Source organism: Mustelus asterias, unplaced genomic scaffold, assembly GCF_964213995.1.
Source record: "Mustelus asterias unplaced genomic scaffold, sMusAst1.hap1.1 HAP1_SCAFFOLD_951, whole genome shotgun sequence".
Classification (NCBI taxonomy): Eukaryota; Metazoa; Chordata; class Chondrichthyes; order Carcharhiniformes; family Triakidae; genus Mustelus; species Mustelus asterias.
This window is the reverse complement of record NW_027590897.1, coordinates 37501-61321: the sequence shown is the minus strand read 5'-3', so window position 1 is coordinate 61321 and position 23821 is coordinate 37501. Positions and strand designations below refer to the sequence as shown.

Genomic DNA, 23821 nt, shown 5'->3' with positions numbered 1-23821 from the left:
AGGACAGGTACAGCACGGGGTTAGATACAGAGTAAAGCTCCCTCTACCCTGTCCCCATCAAACACTCCCAGGAAAGCTACAGCACGGGGTTAGATACAGAGTAAAGCTCCCTCTACACTGTCCCCATCAAACCCTCCCAGGACAGGTACAGCACGGGGTTAGACACAGAGTAAAGCTCCCTCTACACTGTCCCCCATCAAACACACCCAGGACAGGTACAGCACGGGGTTAGATACAGAGTAAAGCTCCCTCTACACTGTCCCCCCATCAAACACTCCCAGGACAGGTACAGCACGGGGGTAGATACAGAGTAAAGCTCCCTCTACACTGCCCCCATCAAACACTCCCAGGACAGGTACAGCACGGGGTTAGATACAGAGTAAAGCTCCCTCTACACTGTCCCCATCAAACCCTCCCAGGACAGGTACAGCACGGGGTTAGACACAGAGTAAAGCTCCCTCTACACTGTCCCCCATCAAACACACCCAGGACAGGTACAGCACGGGGTTAGATACAGAGTAAAGCTCCCTCTACACTGTCCCCCCATCAAACACTCCCAGGACAGGTACAGCACGGGGTTAGATACAGAGTAAAGCTCCCTCTACCCTGTCCCCATCAAACACTCCCAGGAAAGCTACAGCACGGGGTTAGATACAGAGTAAAGCTCCCTCTACACTGTCCCCATCAAACCCTCCCAGGACAGGTACAGCACGGGGTTAGATACAGAGTAAAGCTCCCTCTACCCTGTCCCCATCAAACACTCCCAGGAAAGCTACAGCACGGGGTTAGATACAGAGTAAAGCTCCCTCTACACTGTCCCCATCAAACCCTCCCAGGACAGGTACAGCACGGGGTTAGACACAGAGTAAAGCTCCCTCTACACTGTCCCCCATCAAACACACCCAGGACAGGTACAGCACGGGGTTAGATACAGAGTAAAGCTCCCTCTACACTGTCCCCCCATCAAACACTCCCAGGACAGGTACAGCACGGGGGTAGATACAGAGTAAAGCTCCCTCTACACTGCCCCCATCAAACACTCCCAGGACAGGTACAGCACGGGGTTAGATACAGAGTAAAGCTCCCTCTACACTGTCCCCATCAAACCCTCCCAGGACAGGTACAGCACGGGGTTAGACACAGAGTAAAGCTCCCTCTACACTGTCCCCCATCAAACACACCCAGGACAGGTACAGCACGGGGTTAGATACAGAGTAAAGCTCCCTCTACACTGTCCCCCCATCAAACACTCCCAGGACAGGTACAGCACGGGGTTAGATACAGAGTAAAGCTCCCTCTACCCTGTCCCCATCAAACACTCCCAGGAAAGCTACAGCACGGGGTTAGATACAGAGTAAAGCTCCCTCTACACTGTCCCCATCAAACCCTCCCAGGACAGGTACAGCACGGGGTTAGATACAGAGTAAAGCTCCCTCTACCCTGTCCCCATCAAACACTCCCAGGAAAGCTACAGCACGGGGTTAGATACAGAGTAAAGCTCCCTCTACACTGTCCCCATCAAACCCTCCCAGGACAGGTACAGCACGGGGTTAGACACAGAGTAAAGCTCCCTCTACACTGTCCCCCATCAAACACACCCAGGACAGGTACAGCACGGGGTTAGATACAGAGTAAAGCTCCCTCTACACTGTCCCCCCATCAAACACTCCCAGGACAGGTACAGCACGGGGGTAGATACAGAGTAAAGCTCCCTCTACACTGCCCCCATCAAACACTCCCAGGACAGGTACAGCACGGGGTTAGATACAGAGTAAAGCTCCCTCTACACTGTCCCCATCAAACCCTCCCAGGACAGGTACAGCACGGGGTTAGACACAGAGTAAAGCTCCCTCTACACTGTCCCCCATCAAACACACCCAGGACAGGTACAGCACGGGGTTAGATACAGAGTAAAGCTCCCTCTACACTGTCCCCCCATCAAACACTCCCAGGACAGGTACAGCACGGGGTTAGATACAGAGTAAAGCTCCCTCTACCCTGTCCCCATCAAACACTCCCAGGAAAGCTACAGCACGGGGTTAGATACAGAGTAAAGCTCCCTCTACACTGTCCCCATCAAACCCTCCCAGGACAGGTACAGCACGGGGTTAGATACAGAGTAAAGCTCCCTCTACCCTGTCCCCATCAAACACTCCCAGGAAAGCTACAGCACGGGGTTAGATACAGAGTAAAGCTCCCTCTACACTGTCCCCATCAAACCCTCCCAGGACAGGTACAGCACGGGGTTAGACACAGAGTAAAGCTCCCTCTACACTGTCCCCCATCAAACACACCCAGGACAGGTACAGCACGGGGTTAGATACAGAGTAAAGCTCCCTCTACACTGTCCCCCCATCAAACACTCCCAGGACAGGTACAGCACGGGGGTAGATACAGAGTAAAGCTCCCTCTACACTGCCCCCATCAAACACTCCCAGGACAGGTACAGCACGGGGTTAGATACAGAGTAAAGCTCCCTCTACACTGTCCCCATCAAACCCTCCCAGGACAGGTACAGCACGGGGTTAGACACAGAGTAAAGCTCCCTCTACACTGTCCCCCATCAAACACACCCAGGACAGGTACAGCACGGGGTTAGATACAGAGTAAAGCTCCCTCTACACTGTCCCCCCATCAAACACTCCCAGGACAGGTACAGCACGGGGTTAGATACAGAGTAAAGCTCCCTCTACCCTGTCCCCATCAAACACTCCCAGGAAAGCTACAGCACGGGGTTAGATACAGAGTAAAGCTCCCTCTACACTGTCCCCATCAAACCCTCCCAGGACAGGTACAGCACGGGGTTAGATACAGAGTAAAGCTCCCTCTACCCTGTCCCCATCAAACACTCCCAGGAAAGCTACAGCACGGGGTTAGATACAGAGTAAAGCTCCCTCTACACTGTCCCCATCAAACCCTCCCAGGACAGGTACAGCACGGGGTTAGACACAGAGTAAAGCTCCCTCTACACTGTCCCCCATCAAACACACCCAGGACAGGTACAGCACGGGGTTAGATACAGAGTAAAGCTCCCTCTACACTGTCCCCCCATCAAACACTCCCAGGACAGGTACAGCACGGGGGTAGATACAGAGTAAAGCTCCCTCTACACTGCCCCCATCAAACACTCCCAGGACAGGTACAGCACGGGGTTAGATACAGAGTAAAGCTCCCTCTACACTGTCCCCATCAAACCCTCCCAGGACAGGTACAGCACGGGGTTAGACACAGAGTAAAGCTCCCTCTACACTGTCCCCCATCAAACACACCCAGGACAGGTACAGCACGGGGTTAGATACAGAGTAAAGCTCCCTCTACACTGTCCCCCCATCAAACACTCCCAGGACAGGTACAGCACGGGGTTAGATACAGAGTAAAGCTCCCTCTACCCTGTCCCCATCAAACACTCCCAGGAAAGCTACAGCACGGGGTTAGATACAGAGTAAAGCTCCCTCTACACTGTCCCCATCAAACCCTCCCAGGACAGGTACAGCACGGGGTTAGATACAGAGTAAAGCTCCCTCTACCCTGTCCCCATCAAACACTCCCAGGAAAGCTACAGCACGGGGTTAGATACAGAGTAAAGCTCCCTCTACACTGTCCCCATCAAACCCTCCCAGGACAGGTACAGCACGGGGTTAGACACAGAGTAAAGCTCCCTCTACACTGTCCCCCATCAAACACACCCAGGACAGGTACAGCACGGGGTTAGATACAGAGTAAAGCTCCCTCTACACTGTCCCCCCATCAAACACTCCCAGGACAGGTACAGCACGGGGGTAGATACAGAGTAAAGCTCCCTCTACACTGCCCCCATCAAACACTCCCAGGACAGGTACAGCACGGGGTTAGATACAGAGTAAAGCTCCCTCTACACTGTCCCCATCAAACCCTCCCAGGACAGGTACAGCACGGGGTTAGACACAGAGTAAAGCTCCCTCTACACTGTCCCCCATCAAACACACCCAGGACAGGTACAGCACGGGGTTAGATACAGAGTAAAGCTCCCTCTACACTGTCCCCCCATCAAACACTCCCAGGACAGGTACAGCACGGGGTTAGATACAGAGTAAAGCTCCCTCTACCCTGTCCCCATCAAACACTCCCAGGAAAGCTACAGCACGGGGTTAGATACAGAGTAAAGCTCCCTCTACACTGTCCCCATCAAACCCTCCCAGGACAGGTACAGCACGGGGTTAGATACAGAGTAAAGCTCCCTCTACCCTGTCCCCATCAAACACTCCCAGGAAAGCTACGGCACGGGGTTAGATACAGAGTAAAGCTCCCTCTACACTGTCCCCATCAAACCCTCCCAGGACAGGTACAGCACGGGGTTAGATACAGAGTAAAGCTCCCTCTACACTGTCCCCCCATCAAACACTCCCAGGACAGGTACAGCACGGGGGTAGATACAGAGTAAAGCTCCCTCTACACTGCCCCCATCAAACACTCCCAGGACAGGTACAGCACGGGGTTAGATACAGAGTAAAGCTCCCTCTACACTGTCCCCATCAAACCCTCCCAGGACAGGTACAGCACGGGGTTAGACACAGAGTAAAGCTCCCTCTACACTGTCCCCCATCAAACACACCCAGGACAGGTACAGCACGGGGTTAGATACAGAGTAAAGCTCCCTCTACACTGTCCCCCCATCAAACACTCCCAGGACAGGTACAGCACGGGGGTAGATACAGAGTAAAGCTCCCTCTACACTGTCCCCCATCAAACACTCCCAGGACAGGTACAGCACGGGGTTAGATACAGACTAAAGCTCCCTCTACACTGTCCCCCCATCAAACACTCCCAGGACAGGTACAGCACGGGGTTAGATACAGAGTAAAGCTCCCTCTACCCTGTCCCCATCAAACACTCCCAGGAAAGCTACAGCACGGGGTTAGATACAGAGTAAAGCTCCCTCTACACTGTCCCCATCAAACACTCCCAGGACAGGTACAGCACGGGGTTAGATAGAGAGTAAAGCTCCCTCTACACTGTCCCCATCAAACACTCCCAGGACAGGTACAGCACAGGGTTAGATACAGAGTAAAGCTCCCTCTACACTGTCCCCCATCAAACACTCCCAGGACAGGTACAGCACGGGGTTAGATACAGAGTAAAGCTCCCTCTAACCTGTCCCCATCAAACACTCCCAGGACAGGTACAGCACGGGGTTAGATACAGAGTAAAGCTCCCTCTACACTGTCCCCATCAAACACTCCCAGGACAGGTACAGCACGGGGTTAGATACAGAGTAAAGCTCCCTCTACACTGTCCCCATCAAACACTCCCAGGACAGGTACAGCACGGGGTTAGATACAGAGTAAAGCTCCCTCTACACTGTCCCCCCATCAAACACTCCCAGGACAGGTACAGCACGGGGTTAGATACAGAGTAAAGCTCCCTCCACTTTGCAGAGCTCTGAGTTGCGGAGGGATCTGGGTGTTCGAGTGCATGGTTCACAAAAAGGGGTGTGTTCAGGTACGGCAAGTAATCAGGGACGTTAATAGAATATAATAATTCATTGTGGTGGGAATTGAATAGGAAACTGGACTGGTTATGCTTCAGTAGGTGAGACCACACCTGGAGTATTGCGGACAATGTTGGTCTCCTTGTTGAAGGAAAGTTGGAAAAGCTTTGGGAGCTGTTCAGAGGATTACTAGACTGATTACCGGAATGGACGGGTTGTCTTCTGGGGCAAGGTCGGAGAGTTAGTCTTGTATCCGCTGGAGTTTGGAAGAGTGAGAGGCGACTTTATTCAAGCCTTTAACATTCTGAGAGTGGTATTGACTGGGTGGATGTCATAGAGGTCATCGAGTCAGAGAGGTTTACAGCATGGAAACAGGCCCTTCGGCCCAACTTGTCCATGCCGCCCTTTTTTTTTAAACCCCTAAACTAATCCCAATTGCCCGCGTTTGGCCCATATCCCTCTATACCCATCGTAGCCATGTTACTGTCTAAACACTTTTTAAAAGACAAAATTGTACCCACTTCTACTACTACTTCTGGTAGCTTGTTCCAGACACTCACCACCCTCTGTGTGAAAAAATTGCCCCTCTGGACACTTTTGTATCTCTCCCCTCTCACCTTAAACCTATGCCCTCTAGTTTTAGACTCCCCTACCTTTGGGAAAAGATATTGACTGTCTAGCTGATCTGTGCCCCTCATTATTTTATAGACCTCTATCAGATCACCCCTCAGCCTCCTACGCTCCAGAGAAAAAAGTCCCAGTCTATCCAGCCTCTCCTTATAACTCAATCCATCAAGTCCCGGTAGCATCCTAGTAAATCTTTTCTGCACTCTTTCTAGTTTAATAATATCCTTTCTATAATAGGGTGACCAGAACTGTACACAGTATTCCAAGTGTGGCCTTGCTCCTCTGCACCAATTTATAGGGCTAGGGGCCCGAGAGAAAAAAAAAACTACTACTGAGGGGGAACCACCCAGGTAACTGACTTTTAAAGTTAAAATAAAAACCCTTCCCAGACTCCTTTGCTGCCCACTTCTAGTTTTCACTTTAAACTTGAAAAACTGCTGTTAAAGTAAAGGCCAAAAAAATACACACACTAGCTGACTAATTAAATAAATAAACAATTCAATTAATCCAATTAATCTCTTACCAGCACTGCTGCTTTTCAATCACCCCTCTCAGCTTGCTCCAGTGGATCAATGAGGGGTTAGATACATCACGGGGTTAGATACAGAGTAAAGCTCCCTCTAACCTGTCCCCATCAAACACTCCCAGGAAAGCTACAGCACGGGGTTAGATACAGAGTAAAGCTCCCTCTACACTGTCCCCATCAAACCCTCCCAGGACAGGTACAGCACGGGGTTAGACACAGACTAAAGCTCCCTCTACACTGTCCCCCATCAAACACACCCAGGACAGGTACAGCACGGGTTAGATACAGAGTAAAGCTCCCTCTACACTGTCCCCCCATCAAACACTCCCAGGACAGGTACAGCACGGGGGTAGATACAGAGTAAAGCTCCCTCTACACTGTCCCCCATCAAACACTCCCAGGACAGGTACAGCACGGGGTTAGATACAGACTAAAGCTCCCTCTACACTGTGCCCCCATCAAACACTCCCAGGACAGGTACAGCACGGGGTTAGATACAGAGTAAAGCTCCCTCTACCCTGTCCCCATCAAACACTCCCAGGAAAGCTACAGCACGGGGTTAGATACAGAGTAAAGCTCCCTCTACACTGTCCCCATCAAACACTCCCAGGACAGGTACAGCACGGGGTTAGATACAGAGTAAAGCTCCCTCCACACTGTCCCCATCAAACACTCCCAGGACAGGTACAGCACGGGGTTAGATAGAGAGTAAAGCTCCCTCTACACTGTCCCCATCAAACACTCCCAGGACAGGTACAGCACAGGGTTAGATACAGAGTAAAGCTCCCTCTACACTGTCCCCCATCAAACACTCCCAGGACAGGTACAGCACGGGGTTAGATACAGAGTAAAGCTCCCTCTAACCTGTCCCCATCAAACACTCCCAGGACAGGTACAGCACGGGGTTAGATACAGAGTAAAGCTCCCTCTACACTGTCCCCATCAAACACTCCCAGGACAGGTACAGCACGGGGTTAGATACAGAGTAAAGCTCCCTCTACACTGTCCCCATCAAACACTCCCAGGACAGGTACAGCACGGGGTTAGATACAGAGTAAAGCTCCCTCTACACTGTCCCCCCATCAAACACTCCCAGGACAGGTACAGCACGGGGTTAGATACAGAGTAAAGCTCCCTCCACTTTGCAGAGCTCTGAGTTGCGGAGGGATCTGGGTGTTCGAGTGCATGGTTCACAAAAAGGGGTGTGTTCAGGTACGGCAAGTAATCAGGGACGTTAATAGAATATAATAATTCATTGTGGTGGGAATTGAATAGGAAACTGGACTGGTTATGCTTCAGTAGGTGAGACCACACCTGGAGTATTGCGGACAATGTTGGTCTCCTTGTTGAAGGAAAGTTGGAAAAGCTTTGGGAGCTGTTCAGAGGATTACTAGACTGATTACCGGAATGGACGGGTTGTCTTCTGGGGCAAGGTCGGAGAGTTAGTCTTGTATCCGCTGGAGTTTGGAAGAGTGAGAGGCGACTTTATTCAAGCCTTTAACATTCTGAGAGTGGTATTGACTGGGTGGATGTCATAGAGGTCATCGAGTCAGAGAGGTTTACAGCATGGAAACAGGCCCTTCGGCCCAACTTGTCCATGCCGCCCTTTTTTTTTAAACCCCTAAACTAATCCCAATTGCCCGCGTTTGGCCCATATCCCTCTATACCCATCGTAGCCATGTTACTGTCTAAACACTTTTTAAAAGACAAAATTGTACCCACTTCTACTACTACTTCTGGTAGCTTGTTCCAGACACTCACCACCCTCTGTGTGAAAAAATTGCCCCTCTGGACACTTTTGTATCTCTCCCCTCTCACCTTAAACCTATGCCCTCTAGTTTTAGACTCCCCTACCTTTGGGAAAAGATATTGACTGTCTAGCTGATCTGTGCCCCTCATTATTTTATAGACCTCTATCAGATCACCCCTCAGCCTCCTACGCTCCAGAGAAAAAAGTCCCAGTCTATCCAGCCTCTCCTTATAACTCAATCCATCAAGTCCCGGTAGCATCCTAGTAAATCTTTTCTGCACTCTTTCTAGTTTAATAATATCCTTTCTATAATAGGGTGACCAGAACTGTACACAGTATTCCAAGTGTGGCCTTACCAATGTCTTGTACAACTTCAACAAGACGTCCCAACTCCTGTATTCAATGTTCTGACTGATGAAACCAAGCATGCCGAATGTCTTCTTCACCACTCTGTCCACCTGTGACTCCACTTTCAAGGAGCTATGAACCTGTACCCCGAGATCTCTTTGTTCTGTAACTCTCCCCAATGCCCTCCCATTAACTGAGTAAGTCCTGCCCTGGTTCAATCTACCAAGATGTGGAGAGGATGTTTCTGGGAACAGATAAGGAAGAACAAAGAACAGTACGGCACAGGAACAGGCCCTTCGGCCCTCCAAGCCCGTGCTGATCATGATGCCCTAACTAAACTAAAAAAACACCTTCTGCCCTCACTCAGTCCGTATCCCTCCATTCCCTCCCTATTCATGGACCCATCCAGATGCCTCTTAAATGTTGCTAATGTGTCTGCTTCCACCACCTCCTCCGGCAGCGCGTTCCAGGCACCCACCACTCTCTGCGTGAATAACGTCCCCCACACATCTCCCTTAAACTTCCCCCCCTCTCACCTTGAACCTGTGCCCCCTTGTAATTGACACTTCCACGAAACACAGAGGGACCTGGGTGTGCAAGTCCACAAATCCTTGAAGGTGGCAGCACAGGTGGAGAAGGTGGTGAAGAAGGCATATGGTATGCTTGCCTTTATAGGACGGGGTATAGAGTATAAAAGCTGGAGTCTGATGTTGCAGCTGTATAGAACGCTGGTTAGGCCACATTTGGAGTACTGCGTCCAGTTCTGGTCGCCGCACTACCAGAAGGACGTGGAGGCGTTAGAGAGGGTACAGAGAAGGTTTACCAGGATGTTGCCTGGTATGGAGGGTCTTAGCTATGAGGAGAGATTGGGTAAACTGGGGTTGTTCTCCCTGGAAAGACGGAGAATGAGGGGAGATCTAATAGAGGTGTACAAGATTATGAAGGGGATAGATAGGGTGAACGGTGGGAAGCTTTTTCCCAGATCAGAAGTGACGATCACGAGGGGTCACGGGCTCAAGGTGAGAGGGGCGAAGTATAACTCAGATATCAGAGGGATGTTTTTTACACAGAGGGTGGTGGGGGCCTGGAATGCGCTGCCAAGTAGGGTGGTGGAGGCAGGCACGCTGACATCGTTTAAGACTTACCTGGATAGTCACATGAGCAGCCTGGGAATGGAGGGATACAAACGATTGGTCTAGTTGGACCAAGGAGCGGCACAGGCTTGGAGGGCCGAAGGGCCTGTTTTCCTGTGCTGTACTGTTCTTTGTTCTTTGTTCACCCTGGGGGAAAAAGCCTCTGACTCTCCACCCTGTCTGTGCCTCTCATCATTTTGTAAACCTCGATCAGGTCTCCCCTCAGCCTCCATCTTTCCAGTGAAAACATAAGAACATAAGAACATAAGAAATAGGAGCAGGAGTAGGCCATCTAGCCCCTCGAGCCTGCCCCGCCATTCAATAAGATCATGGCTGATCTGACGTGGATCAGTCCCACTTACCCGCCTGATCCCCATAACCCTTAATTCCCTTACCGATCAGGAATCCATCCATCCGCGCTTTAAACATATTCAGCGAGGTAGCCTCCACCACCTCAGTGGGCAGAGAATTCCAGAGATTCACCACCCTCTGGGAGAAGAAGTTCCTCCTCAACTCTGTCTTAAACCGACCCCCCTTTATTTTGAGGCTGTGTCCTCTAGTTTTAACTTCCTTACTAAGTGGAAAGAATCTCTCCGCCTCCACCCTATCCAGCTCCCGCATTATCTTATAAGTCTCCATAAGATCCCCCCTCATCCTTCTAAACTCCAACGAGTACAAACCCAATCTCCTCAGCCTCTCCTCATAATCCAAACCCCTCATCTCCGGTATCAACCTGGTGAACCTTCTCTGCACTCCCTCCAATGCCAATATATCCTTCCTCATATAAGGGGACCAATACTGCACACAGTATTCCAGCTGCGGCCTCACCAATGCCCTGTACAGGTGCATCAAGACATCCCTGCTTTTATATTCTATCCCCCTCGCAATATAGGCCAACATCCCATTTGCCTTCTTGATCACCTGTTGTACCTGCAGACTGGGCTTTTGCGTCTCATGCACAAGGACCCCCAGGTCCCTTTGCACGGTAGCATGTTTTAATTTGTTTCCATTGAGATAGTAATCCCATTTGTTATTATTTCCTCCAAAGTGTATAACCTCGCATTTATCAACGTTATACTCCATTTGCCATATCCTCGCCCACTCACTCAGCCTGTCCAAATCTCTCTGCAGATCTTCTCCGTCCTCCACACGATTCACTTTTCCACTTATCTTTGTGTCGTCTGCAAACTTCGTTACCCTACACTCCGTCCCCTCCTCCAGATCATCTATATAAATGGTAAACAGTTGCGGCCCGAGTACCGATCCCTGCGGCACGCCACTAGTTACCTTCCTCCAACCGGAAAAACACCCATTTATTCCGACTCTTTGCTTCCTGTCGGATAGCCAGTCCCCAATCCACTTTAACACACTACCCCCAACTCGGTGTGCCCTAATCTTCTTCAGCAGCCTTTTATGGGGCACCTTATCAAACGCCTTTTGGAAATCCAAAAACACCGCATCCACCGGTTCTCCTCCATCAACCGCCCTCGTCACATCTTCATAAAAATCCAACATGTTCGTCAAGCACGACTTTCCCCTCATGAATCCATGCTGCGTCTGATTGATCGAACCATTTCTATCCAGATGCCCTGCTATCTCCTCTTTAATAATGGATTCCAGCATTTTCCCTACTACAAAACAATCCCAGTTTATTCAACCTCTCCTCATAGCCAACACCCTCGAGACCGGGCAACATCCTGGTGAACCTTCTTTGTTCTCTCTCTCCCATGATTTGATTTGATTTGATTTATTATTGTCACATGTATTAACATACAGTGAAAAGTATTGTTTCTTGCGCGCTATACAGACAAAGCATGCCGTTCATAGAGAAGGAAAGGAGAGAGTGCAGAATGTAGTGTTACAGTCACAGCTAGGGTGTAGAGAAAGATCAACTTAATGCGAGGTCGGTCCATTCAAAAGTCTGACAGCAGCAGCAGGGAAGAAGCTGTTCTTGAGTCGGTCGGTTCGTGACCTCAGACTTTTGTATCTTTTTCCCGACGGAAGGTGGTGGAAGAGAGACTGTCCGGGGTTCGTGGGGGGGTCCTTAATTATGCCGGCTGCTTTTCCCCGAGGCAGCGGGAAGTGTAGACAGAGTCAATGGATGGGAGGCTGGTTTGCGTGATGGATTGGGCTACATTCACGACCCTTTTGTAGTTCCTTGCGGTCTTGGGCAGAGCAGGAGCCCCAGACCAAGCTGTGATACAACCAGAAAGAATGCTTTCTATGGGGCATCTGTAAAAGTTGAAGAGAGTCGTAGCGGACATGGTCTTAAGGTCTTATGTGGTGTCAGCAACAGGAGTTTAGGCCGAGTGCAGGAAGGTGGGATTAGAAAAAGCCCTGGTGTCCCAGGGCTCGCACGGACAAGGTGGACCGAATGGCCTCCTTCTGTGCTGTAACATTTTTATGGTTCTATCTTTGCGGACGTAGCTGGTTGGGGTGGGATAAAGGGGTATAGTAGTATAGGAACAGCGGGCCGAATGGCCTCCTGCTGTGCTGTGAGATTGTAGGGTCACGGATTCCACCCCGTGATGGCGGGAGCAGAACTTAACCCAGGTGAAGCCCCAGGGCGGGGGAAATGCCTTTGGCCATTCTGCCCATCCTAGGGGCTAGGATTCAGCTTGAGATTGGATGTCCGGAGGGGTTTCGGGTTCTCCCATGGTTTGACCTCTCTCCGTTCTGTCGACAGTGCCTCCGTCCTCCCCTCCCTCGGTGTATCTCCAATACCCGTCCCCGGGGGAGATCTCGGACCAGGGTTCCGCCCGTCTGCTCTGCCTGCTGACTGGATTCTACCCGCCCAGGGTCAGCATCGCCTGGTACGTGGACGGCGCGGAGATGTCCTCGGGAATCAGCCAGCGACCTCTGTCCAGAGACCCCGAGGACCGTTACAGCACCGTCAGCCAATTAGAGATCAGCAGCCAGGATTGGGCGAGAGTGGACTTGTACCAATGTGTGGTTTCCCATTCCGAACTGAGCCAGCCAATCGTGAAAGAGATTAGGACGAGAGGTGAGTCATAGAGGTTTACAGCACGGAAACAGGCCCTTCGGCCCAACTTGTCCATGCCGCCCTTATTTTTTATACCCCTAAGCTAATCCCAATTGCCCGCGTTTGGCCCATATCCCTCTATACCCATCGTATCCATGTAACTGTCTAAATACTTTTTAAAAGACAAAATTGTACCCGCCTCTACTACTGCCTCTGGCAGCTTGTACCAGACACTCACCACCCTCTGTGTGAACAAAATTGCCCATCTGGGCCCTTTTGTATCTCTCCCCTCTCACCTTAAACCTATGCCCTCTAGTTTTAGACTCCCCTACCTTTGGGAAAAGATATTGACTATCTAGCTGATCTGTGCCCCTCATTATTTTATAGACCTCTATAATATCACCCCTCAGCCTCCTACGCTCCAGAGAAAAAAGTCCCAGTCTATCCAGCCTCTCCTTATAACTCAATCCATCAAGTCCCGGTAGCATCCTAGTAAATCTTTTCTGCACTCTTTCTAGTTTAATAATATCCTTTCTATAATAGGGTGACCAGAACTGTACACAGTATTCCAAGTGTGGCCTTTCCAATGTCTTGTACAACTTCAACAAGACATCCCAACTCCTGTATTCAATGTTCTGACCGATGAAACCAAGCATGCCGAATACCTTCTTCACCACTCTGTCCACCTGTGACTCCACTTTCAAGGAGCTATGAACATGTACCCCGAGATCTCTTTGTTCTGTAACTCTCCCCAATGCCCTGCCATTAACTGAGTAAGTCCTGCCCTGGTTCAATCGAGCAAAATTGAAGAATGATAAAAATTGGTAACTGAATCCAGTGCCTGGATTCATTGACCTTTCTCCCATTGTGGGATGTGGGCACATGTTACCCATCCTTAATTGCCCCTTGACTGTCTTATTGGCCTGTTTCTGAGGGTATTTAAGGATCTCCTAAATCAGTGTCAGGGGTCTGGAGTCACATGTAGGCCAGACCGTGTAAGGACAGTAGATTTCCTTCCCTTGTTTCATCCATGGGCATCGCTGGCTGGTCCAGCATTTATTGCCCATCCCTCGTTGCCCTTGGAGGGCAGTTGAGAGTCAACCACGTTGCTGTGGCTCTGGAGTCACATGTAAGACAGAGAGAGACAGAGAGAGAGGGAGGGCGAGACAGAGAGAGAGCGAGAGACAGAGAGAGCGAGAGACAGAGAGAGCGAGAGACAGAGAGAGCGAGAGACAGAGAGAGGGGGAGACAGAGAGAGGGGGAGACAGAGAGAGCGAGAGACAGAGAGAGGGGGAGACAGAGAGAGGGGGAGACAGAGAGAGGGGGAGACAGAGAGAGGGGGAGACAGAGAGAGGGGGAGACAGAGAGAGGGGGAGACAGAGAGAGGGGGAGACAGAGAGAGGGGGAGACAGAGAGAGGGGGAGACAGAAAGAGGGAGAGATGGAGGGAGGGAGAGACGGAGCGAGAGAGACAGAGAGACGGAGTGAGAGAGACAGAGAGACGGAGCGAGAGAGACGGAGCGAGAGAGACAGAGAGATGGAGCGAGAGAGAGACAGAGAGATGGAGCGAGAGAGACAGAGAGATGGAGCGAGAGAGAGACAGAGAGATGGAGCGAGAGAGAGACAGAGAGATGGAGCGAGAGAGACAGAGAGATGGAGCGAGAGAGAGACAGAGAGATGGAGCGAGAGAGACAGAGAGATGGAGCGAGAGAGACAGAGAGACGGAGTGAGAGAGGCAGAGAGAGGGAGCGAGAGAGGCAGAGAGATGGAGCGAGAGAGACAGAGAGATGGAGCGAGAGAGGCAGAGAGAGGGAGCGAGAGAGAGACAGAGAGATGGAGCGAGAGAGGCAGAGAGAGGGAGCGAGAGATGGAGCGAGAGAGAGACAGAGAGATGGAGCGAGAGAGGCAGAGAGATGGAGCGAGAGAGAGACAGAGAGATGGAGCGAGAGAGAGACAGAGAGATGGAGCGAGAGAGAGACAGAGAGATGGAGCGAGAGAGACAGAGAGATGGAGCGAGAGAGAGACAGAGAGATGGAGCGAGAGAGACAGAGAGATGGAGCGAGAGAGACAGAGAGATGGAGCGAGAGAGAGACAGAGAGATGGAGCGAGAGAGAGACAGAGAGATGGAGCGAGAGAGAGACAGAGAGAGGGAGCGAGAGAGACAGAGAGATGGAGCGAGAGAGAGACAGAGAGATGGAGCGAGAGAGGCAGAGAGAGGGAGCGAGAGAGAGACAGAGAGATGGAGCGAGAGAGAGGGAGCGCGATCGTTCTCCACTAATCGATGTGTTTACCCCTCAGGCTTCATGACCTCCTCACCGTGCCTCGACCCTTCCCCTCCATCATCCACCTCCGAGACCCTGACCAATCAGACAGCCACATTCGCCTGCGTTGCTTCAAGGTTCCGGGCGGACAGCGTATCGTTCCGCTGGCTCCGGGACGGCAGCGAGCTTCCAGAAGCTTCCGGATCGCCGCTGCCCATCACCCATCGGGACGGCACCCGCAGCGTCAGGAGCCAATTAACGGTGAGACTGGGGGGATGGTCTCCAGGGAGTAGCTACACCTGTATCGTCACCCAGGAGACCCTGTCCACACCACCCAGCTATACCGTCACTGCCAGACATGGTGAGTCACTGGCCAGATCCCCCAGGGATTGGACTGGAGTTATTATTCTCACATGGAGGACAAATGCAATGTTAGCATTCATGTCGAGAGGGCTAGAATACAAGGGCAGGAATGGACTTCTGAGGCTGTATAAGGTTCTGGTCAGACCCCATTTGGAGAATTGTGGGCAGTTTTGGGCCCCGTATCTAAGGAAGGATGTGCCGGCCTTGGAAAGGGTCCAGAGGAGGTTCACAAGAATGATCCCCGGAATGAAGAGCTTGTCGTATGAGGAACGGTTGAGGACTCTGGGTCTGTACTCGTTGGAGTTTAGAAGAATGAGGGGGGGGATCTTATTGAAACTTACAGGATACTGCAAGGCCTGGATAGAGTGGACGTGGAGAGGATGTTTCCACTAGTGGGAAAAACTAGAACCAGAGGGCACAACCTCAGGCTAAAGGGATGATCCTTTAAAACAGAGATGAGGAGGAATTTCTTCAGCCAGAGAGTGGTGAATGTGTGGAACTCTTTGCCGCAGAAGGCTGTGGAGGCCGGGTCATTGAGTGTCTTTAAGACAGAGATAGATAGGTTCTTGATTAATAAGGGGATCAGGGGTTATGGGGAAAAGGCAGGAGAATGGGGATGAGAAAAATATCAGCCATGATTGAATGGCGGAGCAGACTCGATGGGCCGAGTGGCCTCATTCTGCTCCTATGTCTTATGGTCTTATAGGATACAGTGAAAAATATTGTTTCTTGCGTGTTCTCCCCGTGTCTGCGTGGGTTTCCTCTGGGTGCTCCGGTTTCCTCCCACAGTCCAAAAGATGTGTAGGTGAGGTGGATTGGCCATGCTAAATTGCCCCTTAGTGTCCAAAGGGTGACACGATAGCACAGTGGTTAGCACTGGTCCCTCACAGTGCCAGGGACCCGGGTTCGATTCCCGGCTTGGGTCACTGTCTGTGCGGAGTCTGCACGTTCTCCCCGTGTCTGCGTGGGTTTCCTCCGGGTGCTCCAGTTTCCTCCCACAGTCTGAAAGACATGCTGGTTAGGGTGCGTTGACCCGAACAGGCGCCGGAGTGTGGCGACGAGGGGAATTTCACAGTAACTTCATTGCAGTGTTAATGTCAGCCTTACTTGTGATTAATAAATAAACGTTAAAGATATGTGGGTGAGGTGGATTGGCCATGCTAAATTGCCCCTTAGTGTCCAAAGATGTGTAGGTTAGGTGGATTGGCCATGCTAAATTGTCCCTTAGTGTCCAAAGATGTGCAGGTTAGGGAGATTAGTTGGGTAAATATGTGGGATTATGGGGATAGGGCCTGGGTAAAATGCTTTGTCAGAGAATCAATGCAGCCTCCCTCATACACAGGCCGGTAGGGTTAAAAAGCGCATCTGGGTGTCCATGGGCTGGCATGGAAATGGCAGGCCAAATGGCCACCTTCTGTGCTGTATCTTTTCCATGGTTTTATGGCTTCACTGGGAGAGTTAGGGGATTAGAGGGATGGTCTTCAATGGGAGAGTTAGGGGATTAGAGGGATGGTCTTCAATGGGAGAGTTAGGGGATTAGAGGGATGGTCTTCAATGGGAGAGTTAGGGGATTAGAGGGCGGGTCTTCGATGGGAGAGTTAGGGGATTAGAGGGCGGGTCTTCGATGGAGAGTTAGGGGATTAGAGGGATGGTCTTCGATGGAGAGTTAGGGGATTAGAGGGCGGGTCTTCGATGGGAGAGTTAGGGGATTAGAGGGCGGGTCTTCGATGGAGAGTTAGGGGATTAGAGGGATGGTCTTCGATGGGAGAGGTAGGGGATTCGAGGGATGGTCTTCAATGGGAGAGTTGGGGGATTAGAGGGAGGGTCTTCAATGGGAGAGTTAGGGGATTAGAGGGATGGTCTTCGATGGGAGAGTTAGGGGATTAGAGGAATGGTCTTCGATGGAGAGTTAGGGGATTAGAGGGATGGTCTTCAATGGGAGAGTTAGGGGATTAGAGGGATGGTCTTCAATGGGAGAGTTAGGGGATTAGAGGGATGGTCTTCGATGGGAGAGTTAGGGGATTAGAGGGATGGTCTTCGATGGGAGAGTTAGGGGATTAGAGGGATGGTCTTCAATGGGAGAGTTAGGGGATTAGAGGGATGGTCTTCGATGGGAGAGTTAGGCGATTAGGGGGATGGTCTTCAATGGGAGAGTTAGGGGATTAGAGGGATGGTCTTCGATGGAGAGTTAGGGGATTAGAGGGAGGGTCTTCGATGGGAGAGTTAGGGGATTAGAGGGAGGGTCTTCGATGGGAGAGTTAGGGGATTAGAGGGAGGGTCTTCGATGGGAGAGTTAGGGGATTAGAGGGATGGTCTTCGATGGAGAGTTAGGGGATTAGAGGGAGGGTCTTCGATGGGAGAGTTAGGGGATTAGAGGGAGGGTCTTCGATGGGAGAGTTAGGGGATTAGAGGGAGGGTCTTCGATGGGAGAGTTAGGGGATTAGAGGGATGGTCTTCGATGGAGAGTTTGGGGATTAGAGGGAGGGTCTTCACTGGGAGAGTTAGGGGATTAGAGGGATGGTCTTCGATGGGAGAGTTAGGGGATTAGGGGGATGGTCTTCAATGGGAGAGTTAGGGGATTAGAGGGAGGGTCTTCGATGGAGAGTTAGGGGATTAGAGGGAGGGTCTTCGATGGGAGAGACAGAGGATTAGAGGGAGGGTCTTCGATGGAGAGTTAGGGGATTAGAGGGATGGTCTTCAATGGGAGAGTTAGGCGATTAGGGGGATGGTCTTCAATGGGAGAGTTAGGGGATTAGAGGGATGGTCTTCGATGGAGAGTTAGGGGATTAGAGGGAGGGTCTTCGATGGGAGAGATAGAGGATTAGAGGGAGGGTCTTCGATGGAGAGTTAGGGGATTAGAGGGATGGTCTTCAATGGGAGAGTTAGGGGATTAGAGGGATGGTCTTCGATGGGAGAGTTGGGGGATTAGAGGGATGGTCTTCGATGGGAGAGTTAGGGGATTGGAGGGAGGGTCTTCGATGGAGAGTTTGGGGATTAGAGGGCGGGTCTTCGATGAGAGAGTTAGGGGATTAGAGGAATGGTCTTCGATGGGAGAGTTAGGGGATTAGAGGGATGGTCTTTGATGGGAGAGTTAGGGGATTAGAGGGATGGTCTTCGATGGAGAGTTAGGGGATTAGAGGGAGGGTCTTCGATGGAGAGTTAGGGGATTAGAGGGAGGGTCTTCGATGGAGAGTTAGGGGATTAGAGGGATGGTCTTCGATGGGAGAGTTAGGGGATTAGAGGGATGGTCTTCCATGGGAGAGTTAGGGGATTAGAGGGATGGTCTTCGATGGGAGAGTTGGGGGATTAGAGGGATGGTCTTCGATGGGAGAGTTAGGGGATTGGAGGGAGGGTCTTCGATGGAGAGTTTGGGGATTAGAGGGCGGGTCTTCGATGAGAGAGTTAGGGGATTAGAGGAATGGTCTTCGATGGGAGAGTTAGGGGATTAGAGGGATGGTCTTCGATGGAGAGTTAGGGGATTAGAGGGATGGTCTTCCATGGGAGAGTTAGGGGATTAGAGGAATGGTCTTCGATGGGAGAGTTAGGGGATTAGAGGGATGGTCTTCGATGGGAGAGTTAGGGGATTAGAGCGATGGTCTTCGATGGAGAGTTAGGGGATTAGAGGGATGGTCTTCGAGGGAGAGTTAGGGGATTAGAGGGATGGTCTTCCATGGGAGAGTTAGGGGATTAGAGGGATGGTCTTCGATGGGAGGGTTAGGGGATTAGAGGGAGGGTCTTCGATGGAGAGTTAGGGGATTAGAGGGATGGTCTTCGATGGGAGAGTTAGGGGATTAGAGGGAGGGTCTTCGATGGAGAGTTAGGGGATTAGAGGGATGGTCTTCGATGGGAGTGTTAGGGGATTAGATGGATGGTCTTCGATGGAGAGTTAGGGGATTAGAGGGAGGGTCTTCGATGGGAGAGTTAGGGGATTAGAGGGAGGGTCTTCGATGGGAGAGTTAGGGGATTAGAGGGATGGTCTTCGATGGAGAGTTAGGGGATTAGAGGGATGGTCTTCGATGGGAGAGTTAGGGGATTAGAGGGATGGTCTTCGATGGGAGAGTTAGGGGATTAGAGGGAGGGTCTTCGATGGAGAGTTAGGGGATTAGAGGGATGGTCTTCGATGGGAGAGTTAGGGGATTAGAGGGAGGGTCTTCGATGGAGAGTTAGGGGATTAGAGGGATGGTCTTCCATGGAGAGTTAGGGGATTAGAGGGAGGGTCTTCGATGGAGAGTTAGGGGATTAGAGGGATGGTCTTCGATGGGAGAGTTAGGGGATTAGAGGGATGGTCTTCGATGGGAGAGTTAGGGGATTAGAGGGATGGTCTTCGATGGAGAGGTAGGGGATTAGAGGGATGGTCTTCGATGGGAGAGTTAGGGGATTAGAGGGAGGGTCTTCGATGGAGAGTTAGGGGATTAGAGGGATGGTCTTCGATGGGAGAGTTAGGGGATTAGAGGGATGGTCTTCGATGGGAGGGTTAGGGGATTAGAGGGATGGTCTTCAATGGGAGAGTTAGGGGATTAGAGGGATGGTCTTCAATGGGAGAGTTAGGGGATTAGAGGGATGGTCTTCAATGGGAGAGTTAGGGGATTAGAGGGATGGTCTTCGATGGAGAGTTAGGGGATTAGAGGGCGGGTCTTCGATGGGAGAGTTAGGGGATTAGAGGGATGGTCTTCGATGGAGAGTTAGGGGATTAGAGGGATGGTCTTCGATGGGAGAGTTAGGGGATTAGAGGGAGGGTCTTCGATGGTGAGTTAGGGGATTAGAGGGATGGTCTTCGATGGGAGAGTTAGGGGATTAGAGGGAGGGTCTTCGATGGAGAGTTAGGGGATTAGAGGGATGGTCTTCGATGGAGAGTTAGGGGATTAGAGGGATGGTCTTCTATGGGAGAGTTAGGGGATTAGAGGGATGGTCTTCGATGGGAGAGTTAGAGGATTAGAGGGATGGTCTTCTATGGGAGAGTTAGGGGATTAGAGGGATGGTCTTCGATGGAGAGTTAGGGGATTAGAGGAATGGTCTTCGATGGGAGAGTTAGGGGATTAGAGGGATGGTCTTCGATGGGAGAGTTAGGGGATTAGATGGATGGTCTTCGATGGAGAGTTAGGGGATTAGAGGGAGGGTCTTCGATGGGAGAGTTAGGGGATTAGAGGGAGGGTCTTCGATGGGAGAGTTAGGGGATTAGAGGGATGGTCTTCGATGGAGAGTTAGGGGATTAGAGGGATGGTCTTCGATGGGAGAGTTAGGGGATTAGAGGGATGGTCTTCGATGGGAGAGTTCGGGGATTAGAGGGATGGTCTTCGATGGGAGAGTTAGGGGATTAGAGGGATGGTCTTCGATGGAGAGTTAGGGGATTAGAGGGATGGTCTTCAATGGGAGAGTTAGGGGATTAGAGGGATGGTCTTCGATGGAGAGTTAGGGGATTAGAGGGATGGTCTTCAATGGGAGAGTTAGGGGATTAGAGGGATGGTCTTCAATGGGAGAGTTAGGCGATTAGGGGGATGGTCTTCGATGGAGAGTTAGGGGATTAGAGGGATGGTCTTCCATGGAGAGTTAGGGGATTAGAGGGAGGGTCTTCGATGGAGAGTTAGGCGATTAGGGGGATGGTCTTCGATGGAGAGTTAGGCAATTAGGGGGATGGTCTTCGATGGGAGGGTTAGGGGATTAGAGGGATGGTCTTTGATGGGAGAGTTAGGGGATTAGAGGAATGGTCTTCGATGGAGAGTTAGGGGATTAGAGGGATGGTCTTCGATGGGAGAGTTAGGGGATGAAATGGATGGCCTTTGATGGGGCTTTTGGGAGATTTGGGGAGGGATATCTCTCACTAGAGGATGACCATTGATGAGGAGATGATGATCTTTCTGACACATTCTCAGAGTCTTGTCCTAATCCTCACTGTGTTCTCAGTTGAGATGAAGACACCTGAAGTGCGTCTTCTGGAAATCGAACGGCAGGAATCTTCAGCCGATGATGCGATGACCAAACTGGCCTGCTTCGTGTCTGCGTTCTACCCAGCGAACATTTCCGTCACTTGGCGCTCCCAGGGCGGTGAGCCGATAGACGGAGGGACCACCTTCCCAGCCACCGCAGACACTGAGGGCATGTTCGATGTTGTGACTGTACTCTCTGTCCCAACGAAAACATGGGAAACGGGCCAGACCTTCACCTGCGTGGTGGAACACCTGTCCTCAGAGGAACCCATCGAACGTCATCTGGGAAAGGAAGACGGTAAGAGCTCCCTTTGTCACCACTGAAGACTGCTTTATTATTCATAGTTTCGGCCTAAACCGCCCAATCTCCCTTCATAGGACAATTCCCTCCTGGAATCAAAGAATCACACGGCCCAGAAGAGGCCCTTCGGCCCACCGAGTCTGCACCGACACATTAGAAACACATGAACTTCCAGGTAATCCCATTTCCCAGCCCTTGGCCCAGAGCCCTGAATGTTCTGAGGGCCAAGTGTACATCCAGGTACTTTTTACAGGATATGGGGCAACCCGCCTCCACCACCCTCCCAGGCAGCGCATTCCAGACCCTCACCACCCTCTGGGTAAAAGATCTTTTCCTCAAATCCCCCCCAAAACCTCCCACCCCCTCACCTTGAACCTACATCCCCTCGTGACTGACCCTTCAACTCAGGGGAACAGCTGCTCCTTATCCACCCTGTCCGTGCCCCTCATAATCCTGAAAACCTCGATCAGGTCGCCCCTCAGTCTTCTCTGCTCCAGAGAAAACAACCCAAACCTATCCAACCTCTCTTCATAACTTTAATGCTCCATCCCAGGCAGCATCCTGGTGAATCTCCTCTGCACCCCCTCCAGTGCAATCACCTCCTTCCTATAATGTGGTGACCAGAACTGCACACAGTGCTCCAGCTGTGACCTCACCAAAGTTCTATACAACTCCAACATGACCTCACTGCTTTTGTAATCTATCCCCCGATTGATAAAGGCGAGTGTGCCATCTGCCTTATTCACCACCCTACTAACATGCCCTTCCGCTTTCAGAGATCTGTGGGCAAACACGCCAAGGTCCCTTTGTTCCATGAACAAAGGGGCGGCACGGTGTCACAGTGGTTAGCACTGCTGCCTCACAGTGCCAGGGACCCGGGTTCGATTCCTGGTCTTGGGTCACTGTCCGTGTGGAGTCTGCACGTTCTCCCCGTGTCTGCGTGGGTTTCCTCCGGGTGCTCTGGTTTCCTCCCACAGTCTGAAAGACGTGCTGTTTGGAGGTGGATTGGCCATGCTAAATTCTCCCTCAGTGTTACCCGAACAGGCGCCGGAGTGTCTAGGGGATTCTCACAGTAACTTCATTGCAGTGTTAATGTAAGCCTTACTTGTGACACCAATAAATAAACTTTAACTTCCTAGTGTCCCATCATTCATCGAGTACTTCCTTGTTCAAATTACTCCTTCCAAAGTCTGTCACCTCACACTTTTCAGGGTTAAATTCCATCTGCCACTTCATTCGCCCATTTGACCATTCAGTCTCTATCTTCTTGTAGCCCAAGACACTCCACCTTACTGTTAACCACCTGTCCAATCTCTGTCTCATCCACAAATTTACTAATCCTACCCCCGACATAGTCATCTATATAAATGACGAATAATATTGTCTGGAATCAATCAATCTCCTCTGAACTGCCTCCAACTGCCCCTATATCCTTCCTCAAGTCGGGAGACCAATACTGGTGCACAATAATCCAGGAGCGACCTCACCAGTGCAGCAACATCCTACTTTTATACTCTATTCCTTCGTGCAATAAATGCCAAGATTCCATTTGCCTTCACTTACGAGCTGCTCATAGAGTCATAGAAGTTTACAGCATGGAAACAGGCCCTTCGGCCCAACTTGTCCATGCCGCCCCTTTTTTTAAAAAACCCCTAAGCTAGTCCCAATTGCCCACATTTGGCCCATATCCCTCTATACCCATCGTACCCATGTAACTGTCTAAATGCTTTTTAAAAGATAAAATTGTACCCACCTCTACTACTGCCTCTGGCAGCTTGTTCCAGACACTCACCACCCTCTGTGTGAAAAAATTGCCCCTCTGGACCCTTTTGTATCTTTCCCCTCTCACCTTCAACCTATGCCCTCTAGTTTTAGATTCCCCTACCTTTGGGAAAAGATATTGACTATCTAGCTGATCTGTGCCCCTCATTATTTTATAGACCTCTATAAGATCACCCCTCAGCCTCCTACGCTCCAGAGAAAAAAGTCCCAGTCTATCCAGCCTCTCCTTATAACCCAAACCATCAAGTCCCGGTAGCATCCGAGTAAATCTTTTCAGCACTCTTTCTAGTTTAATAATATCCTTTCTATAATCGGGTGACCAGAACTGTACACAGTATTCCAAGTGTGGCCTTACCA

General features: G+C 50.9%; 1 gene segment (V, D, J or C); it reads left to right on the top strand.

Moving 5' to 3' along the window:
• LOC144487654 (Ig mu chain C region secreted form-like) overlaps positions 1-23821 on the top strand; it is a 68194-nt gene that overhangs the window by 36513 nt on the left and 7860 nt on the right. The window contains 3 exon segments of the C gene segment in view: positions 12538-12855; positions 15132-15455; positions 21359-21679. Coding sequence covers positions 12538-12855; positions 15132-15455; positions 21359-21679 — 963 coding nt within the window.